The sequence below is a fragment of the Alosa alosa genome, chromosome 21 (genome assembly GCF_017589495.1).
Source record: "Alosa alosa isolate M-15738 ecotype Scorff River chromosome 21, AALO_Geno_1.1, whole genome shotgun sequence".
Lineage (NCBI taxonomy): Eukaryota > Metazoa > Chordata > Actinopteri > Clupeiformes > Clupeidae > Alosa > Alosa alosa.
In genome coordinates this window covers 28,651,357-28,659,405 of record NC_063209.1, presented here as the reverse complement: position 1 = coordinate 28,659,405, position 8,049 = coordinate 28,651,357, and the positions used below count along the sequence as shown (strand labels likewise).

The window sequence follows — 8,049 nt, the reverse complement described above, 5'->3', positions numbered from 1 at the left end:
TGTCGTCCGAGCCGAAGAACCACCAGGGCAGCGTGCGGCGTCAGCAGCGGTCGCCGGCGATGGTGTCGCGGCGCGTTGGCCCCGTGAAGGAGGTTGGCGTGTTAGCCACCCAGGTCCAGTGCTTGGCAGCAGGCAGCTGAGTGCGCAGGAAGTGGTTGAGAGCGGAGATGAACGCGCCCGGGGCCTCGCACAGGTGCACCGAGTGCAGCTCGCCCTGCTGCAGTGCCTCCGCTGGGAGCAGTTCGAACGTGCCCAACACCTCATAGAACTTGGCCCACGCCTGGAGAGGGAGGGGGGGGCAGGTCAGGTGAGGGCAGCATGGGAGGACAAAGGTGTGCAGTGATGCACTGCAAACTACCACATCTAACCAAGTGCTATTACTCTTCTACAATCACATCTAACCAAGTGCTATTACTCTTCTACAATCACATCTAACCAAGTGCTATTGATCTTCTACAATCACATCTAACCAAGTGCTATTACTCTTCTACAATCACATCTAACCAAGTGCTATTACTCTTCTACAATCACATCTAACCAAGTGCTATTGCTCTTCTGTCACTCTAACGGTGCTATTACTCTTCTACAATCACATCCCCAACCAGTTGCTATTACTCTTCTGCAATCACATCTAACCAAGTGCTATTGATCTTCTACAATCACATCTAACCAAGTGCTATTACTCTTCTACAATCACATCTAACCAAGTGCTATTACTCTTCTACAATCACATCTAACCAAGTGCTATTGATCTTATACAATCACATCTAACCAAGTGCTATTGATCTTATATTAAGATCAAAACATCTATTTGGTATTGTTTTTTAGTATGCAGAGACTCAACTAGCGCTCTCACAAGATTATTTTTACTTGAAAGACTTAAATATGGCAAACTTAAATTAACCCTTAAAGGTGTAGGTTTTTGAACATTCTAAGTTCCGCAACAATTGAAGGTTCTAAAATTCTATGTTGAATTCAATGAACCCAGATATTCTTTAGAATGTTAATTTCCCAACATTCCTTTAAGGGTTAGAATGTTAATTTCCCAATACTCCTTTAAGGGTTAAGTCAGATGATTTTACGAGAAAGCTCTAAGTAAGTCTCTTTATACTGAAAACAATACCAACTAGATTTTTTCATCTTGATATAAGATTAATAACACGCAGTGTGGTGAGTGTGAGTGTGTGTGTGTGTGCGTCTCTGCGTTACCTGCGTGCACAGCTCTGCGTTGGCGGTGGTGAGTGTGAGTGTGTGAGTGTGTGTGTGTGTGTTACCTGCGTGCAGAGCTCTGCGTTGGTGTGTGTGTGTGTGTGTGTGTGTATGTGTGTGTGAGTGTGTCTGTGTTACCTGCATGCACAGCTCTGCGTTGGCAGTGGTGAGTGTGAGTGGTGTGTGTGTGTGTGTGTGTGTGTGTGTGTGAGTCTGTGTTACCTGTGTGTACAGCTCTGCGTTGTAGTGTGTGTGTGTGTGTGTGTGTGTGTGTTACTGTGTGCACAGCTCTGCGTTGGTGTGTGTGTGTGTGTGTGTCTGTGTTACCTGTGCGCACAGCTCTGCGTTGGGTGTGTGTGTGTGTGTGTGTGTGTGTGTCTGCGTTACCTGCGTGCACAGCTCTGCGTTGGTGTGTGTGTGTGTGTGTGTGTGTGTGTGTGTGTCTGTGTTACCTGTGTGCACAGCTCTGCGTTGGTGTGTGTGTGTGTGTGTGTGTGTGTGTGTGTGTGTGTGTGTGTGTGTGTCGTTACCTGCGTGCACAGCTCTGCGTTGGTGTGTGTGTGTGTGTGTGTGTGTGTGTGTGTGTGTGTGTGTGTGTGTCTGTGTTACCTGCGTGCACAGCTCTGCGTTGGTGTGTGTGTGTGTGTCTGCGTTACCTGCGTGCACAGCTCTGCGTTGTTGTGTGTGTGTGTGTGTGTGCGTGTCTGCGTTACCTGCGTGCACAGCTCTGCGTTGGCGGTGGTGCGCAGGTGTGCGGTGACGGTGCCGGCTCTGTTGGTGGAGCAGGTGTGCTGGTGCCAGGTCTCCAGGTCCTTGTCGCTGAGCTGGTTCTTGACGGCGTTGAGCGAGCGCTTGAGCTCCTGCAGCCGTGGGTGGAGCTGGGGGGGTTCCGTCAGCACAGACCCCGCCTCCGGCAGCCTCCAAGCCCCGCCCTCCGGCCGCCGGTAACCTCTGACCTTACTGAACAGGGCCTGCACCTCACACACGATGTCGTCGTCGAAAGGCGGGGGCTCGGACGCCCCTCTCCCAGCCGCCGGACGTTTCCGGCCAGCCCCGCGGCTGCCGCGTCCGCCACTCATCCTCGCTCCTGCGTCAACACACACACACACACACACACACACACACACACCAACAGTGTGAGACATCTCAGTCAACAGCACACATCAGAAAATTTGTGCCAACGTGCCAAAGAACTGAATTTGGAATTCAGAAGGCCAGTGAATGCGGTTGAGAATGAACACCACTGCTTACGTTGCATAATGTAGATTGCAGCTCTCTCGCATTACCATTCTATTTGCAGTCACATCTGCTGACGGCTAACTTTATGCGCGTTAGTGCTGCATTCGTGAGTTTGGTGTCTTTTTTTTGGCCGTTGCTACACATGCATGGCGAAGCTATTACTTATTCATTCTGTAGCCTACGCGGCCTGCAATGCATCACCCGGCGAAAGGACACCCGGTGCGGCGGCTCCATCAAATTAGATCTACAAGCGATCTCCAATCGGGAGGACAATGCTCTTTCAACATAATTACATTTTTCACAGGCGCCGGTTCGCCAACCGCACACGCCTTGAGGGCGCATTCCTCAGCTGGTTGTTATCAAACCTTCTGCCCCTATTACATCGTGTTCATCTAAGACGTCCTCCCAAGTTACAGCAGACCTCTTGGATAAAAATGCAATGCAATGCTTCAGACCATATTTAACTGACAGCAAAACAAAGTTTGCCATATACATTGCCGTAACGTTTCGGTTAACTTTATTTGCAGCAAAATAATCTGCAATTTACAGCATTTCTGTCACCATATTGACATCGCTTCCGGTCATCATCGTTCTAGGTTGTATGCGTGAGAATCACCTTAGCCATGCTAACAACACTGGCCAGCTCATTTAGTTTTTTTTTTTTTAACGAGTAACGTTACCTTGATATATTGTTATTCAGGTCAGTACGTGAAGTAACATTGTCAGACAAACATTCGTTACTGACGTGTATTTCTGTTAGACTGTTTACAGTCAACTACCTTACGTTACCAGTCAGCCTGAAAAGCTAGCTAGCACACACAGACAGAAGATTCGTTTGTTCGGCGAGGTGAGCAACGGGAGTACGAGGTCTGAAATTGGGCCTGTTAGCCTACGGACCATCGACAGATTGGAAAGGCAAAATACTGGCATTTTCATGAAAAGTTTTGAATTCAGCCAGGTAGTCTTGTATTTGTCTAACTGCTGATATCTGTACAAACAGTATTATGTGGCTTTGTAAGTATTATCTCGTACCTTCTATAGCGAGGTAGCTATCTCCACTGTTCGGTCGTGACCATGTTGCCAATACTATTTACAATTTCACGTCACTACGAGAAGCTGTAGGTGGCCCATGTATAAAGTAGAGGTGGCCCCAGCGTTGCCGCTTGGCTTCTTTTTGAGAACGATTTTTTTTTTATTATTAGAGCTTTACCGAGTAGGCTAATTTTACATTAATTTAATTACTATGATAGATTTCTTCAAATAGCCCTCTACCAATAAAACAAAGATCAATATGCAAGAGTAATGGTCATATGAATTTTCTTACACTGTAGGTTAATTACCGATTCTTCAATAATGTTTTGTCTTCATTGCTTCTGCCACAGTTTTTGTTTCTTACTGACTCTGTCTTTTCCCGAGTTGTTGTACTTATCCCCTTGATGACTGCAAACATCCGATTAAAGCTGATTATGGAGATAGAGATGCGCGGATGGGCTATTATTTCAACCGTAACTGCATAGCAAAACTTATCATCAATCCGCCATCCATCCGCACCAACGTTTTTTGACCAATTTCCAAAACCGCACCCGCCCGCCATCCGCTGGTTGTTTTAATGTATATGGGTGATGCGGCGCTGCTGACGTGAGGCTAGAAAGCTCTTGCCTGTTCTAGAAAGACTGATCCAATGCAGCAAATATATTAAAAGACTAAAGTCCTACATTGGCTATGTTGTAGCCTATCCCCAGAATATCAGCAGCAAACTCGGTCTCTGTCTCGCAAAACAGTCTCCAAATAAAACGCACATCGGCCTGTAGTCTACAATTTTGTCATTGTAATAAAAAACGCAATTTGGCACATAATTTCAACATGTTGCTATATAGCCTACTAATTAATACCTATTGTACTTTATTTTTTGCAAAAAGAAAGAAATCCTTAATAAAATAACAAGTCATTCACATTATAGGCTACTTTACGCACTGTCAGGGTGACACTATGACAAGCCTGCTCTGAAGACTCCCATTCATTTTGACTGCATGGGAAGAGAACGCGTCTTTTTCAGACAGACAGCGCAATTAATTTTATAGCCTACCAGCAGGCCGATCGGACAAACTATATGGCGCCTTGATATTAAATACACGCCGACTCTATTCATTCCGAAAGTCCACCGCACAACAGTGCAACGTGCATGTTCACATTTTTAGTAACAACCGCCAAGCTTGCTTGCTTGCCTTACACATCTAAGTTTTAAATGCCTATTCCCTGAATGGTGGGCTACAGTGACTATGTGTTTTATAATATCGAAACAAAATAACCCAGGCAGTCTCATCTACGAGATGTTTAGGCCTCCTCCAATACTGGCAGCTGGGCTCATAGGTTGCAGATTTGCTTAGTGGCCTACCAAGGCTCTGCAACCAGACGTGACATGGGAGATGAATCATCGGTCAACTTGCACTGTAGCCTATTCTACTTTCTTATTGCACACTGGAGAGGAAGAAATGCTGGTAGGCTACGATAGGCTACTTAATTTACACTTTTTGTTACCTTTAGTGTGTGTGTGTGTGTGTGTGTGTGTGTGTGCGTGCGTGAGAGGGGTTGCTCAGTGAAACATCGGAATACACCAATTCCGCAACACCATCTCTGATAATAGCCTAGGCCTAAACAAAGCAGCATGCATAGAAGCAACTAGGCCAAATTACTGCCTGAGGAAAATTTGACTATTTCAAAGTGTGCTCGTTTTTTTTCGGATGTAGGTAACACAATTTAACAATGTATAGACTATATATTTTTTCCATTTGATTGGTTCAACCGCCACCCGCCCGAATTGAATTAAAATATTATATTTCTTCATGTCATCCGCCCGATCCGCGGTTTAACCGCGGAATCCGCGGCTGTAACCCTGAACCAGCATCTCTATAGACAGATCAGCAGACAAGGGTTCTGCCTGCAGCCTCACTGTCTCAAACACACACACACACACACACATGCAGTGACACCTGCACACAGACAACTACCGCATACACACAACTACCAGAACAAAGCCTGCAGCCTCACTGTCTCAAACACACACACATACACACACACACACACACACACACAGACAAGGGTTCCATCTGCAGTCTCATTCTCATTCTAACTACTTAACCCTTCAAAATAACACACACACACATAAACACACAACCGCACTTGCACACACAGACAAGCACAAATACATGCCAAAACAGTGTAACACTTATGGTGCTATGATGGAGTCTGATATGCCGCTTGTTAGCGTGACACACAGATATCACACACACATACGACCAAGAGCACACGGCCTCGCAACACACACACACACACACACACACACACACACAGAGAAACTGATTAACATGGTGCAAGCTTTGTATTCATTTTCTTCATTATGTTACCAGCACCAGTTGTCATGTGGTGTGTGTATGTGATGTGTTTTTTGTCGTGTGGTGTGTGTGTATATGTGATGTGTTTGTTGTCGCGGTGTAAAAGCGATGTGTTTTTTGTCGTGTGTATGTGATGTGTTTGTTGTCATGTGGTGTGTGTATATGTGATGTGTTTGTTGTCGTGTGGTGTGTGTGTGTATGTGATGTGTTGTCGTGTGGTGTGTGTGTGTGTGATGTGTTTGTTGTCGTGTGGTGTGTATGTGATGTGTTGTTGTGTGATGTGTGTGTATGTGATGTGTTTGTTGTCGTGTGGTGTGTGTGTGTATGTGATGTGTTGTCGTGTGGTGTGTGTGTGTGTATGTGATGTGTTGTCATGTGGTGTGTGTGTGTATGTGATGTGTTTGTTGTCATGTGGTGTGTGTGTGTATGTGATGTGTTTGTTGTCGTGTGGTGTGTGTGTGTATGTGATGTGTTTGTTGTCGTGTGGTGTGTGTGTGTATGTGATGTTTGTTGTCGTGTGGTGTGTGTGTGTGTATGTGATGTTGTCGTGTGGTGTGTGTGTATGTGATGTGTTGTCATGTGGTGTGTGTGTGTGTGATGTGTTTGTTGTTGTGTGGTGTGTGTATGTGATGTGCTGTCGTGTGGTGTGTGTGTGTATGTGATGTGTTTGTTGTCGTGTGGTGTGTGTGTATGTGATGTGTTTGTTGTCGTGTGGTGTGTGTGTGTATGTGATGTGTTTGTTGTCGTGTGGTGTGTGTGTGTGTATGTGATGTGTTTGTTGTCATGTGGTGTGTGTGTGTGTATGTGATGTGCTGTCGTGTGGTGTGTGTGTGTGTATGTGATGTGTTTGTTGTCGTGTGGTGTGTGTGTGTATGTGATGTGTTTGTTGTCGTGTGGTGTGTGTATGTGATGTGTTTGTTGTCGTGTGGTGTGTGTGTGTGTGTGTGTGATGTGTTTGTTGTCATGTGGTGTGTGTGTGTGTATGTGCACACACCCCTGTCACGCCTTCATTATGTTCCCCGAAAGTCTTAAATGATGCCTGCAGTTTGCATTTATTTACATACATCATTTCATGAGACATCACTCAGCGAGTACACCACCAACAGATGCACACACATAGTAGATGTAGAGTAGAGTTGTACAGTAGAGTTGTAGATGTAGAATAGGGTAGAATAGAGTTGTAGATGTAGAGTAGAGTAGAGTTGTAGATGTAGAGTAGAGTAGAGTTGTAGATGTAGAGTAGAGTTGTAGAGTAGAGTAGAGTAGAGTTGTAGAGTAGAGTTGTAGATGTAGAGTAGAGTTGTAGATGTAGAGCAGAGCAGAGCTGTAGATGTAGAGCAGAGCTGTAGATGTAGCAGAGTTGTAGATGTAGAGCAGAGCAGAGAGAGTCAGGTGATGGTAGAGTATAGTAGAGCAGAGTTGTAGATGTAGAGTAGAGCAGAGCTGCAGAGCAGAGTTGTAGATGTAGAGCAGAGTTGTAGATGTAGAGGAGTAGAGCAGAGTTGTAGATGTAGAATAGAATAGAGTTGCAGAGTAGAGCCAGATGTAGGAGTAGAGTAGAGCTGTAGATGTAGGAGGTAGAGCAGAGTAGAGCAGAGCAGAGCTGTAGAGTAGAGCAGAGTTGTAGATGTAGAGTAGACAGATGTAGAGTAGAGCAGAGCCAGAGTAGAGTTGCAGATGGAGTAGAGTAGAGTTGCAGAGTAGAGCTGTGGATGTAGAGCAGAGCAGAGTTGTAGAGCAGAGCTGGTAGATGCAGAGCAGAGTAGAGCTGTAGATGCAGGAGTAGAGTTGTAGATGTAGAGCAGAGCAGGAGTTGTGGTGATGCAGAGCAGAGTTGTAGATGTAGAGCAGAGCTGTAGATGAGCAGAGCAGAGTTGTAGATGTAGAGCAGGAGTTGTAGATGTAGAGCAGAGTAGAGCTGTAGGATAGAGTTGCAGATGTAGAGTAGAGTTGTGTTGCAGAGCAGAGTAGAGTTGTAGACAAGAGTGAGCAGAGTTGTAGATGTAGAGTAGAGTTGTAGATGTAGAGTAGAGTTGTAGATGTAGAGTTGTAGATGTAGAGTAGAGTTGTAGATGTAGAGAAGAGTAGAATAGAGTAGAGTAGAGTAGAGTAGAGTAGAGTAGAGATGAGTAGAGTAGAGTAGAGTAGAGTAGAGTTGTAGATGTAGAGTAGAGTAGAGTAGAGTTGTAGAGTAGAGTAGAGTAGAGTT

The 8,049-nt window shown here is 45.4% G+C and overlaps 1 protein-coding gene across 1 annotated transcript in view; it reads right to left on the bottom strand.

Moving 5' to 3' along the window:
* cmtr2 (cap methyltransferase 2) overlaps positions 1-3,534 on the bottom strand; it is a 6,534-nt gene extending 3,000 nt beyond the window's left edge. Inside the window, 3 exon segments of the mRNA XM_048232338.1 lie at positions 1-280; positions 1,923-2,296; positions 3,481-3,534. The exon segment at positions 1-280 is cut by the window's left edge and continues 189 nt beyond it. Of these exon segments, the coding sequence (XP_048088295.1) occupies positions 1-280; positions 1,923-2,288 (646 nt within the window). The 5' untranslated portion in view covers positions 2,289-2,296; positions 3,481-3,534.
* Positions 3,535-8,049: the final 4,515 nt, after the last annotated feature.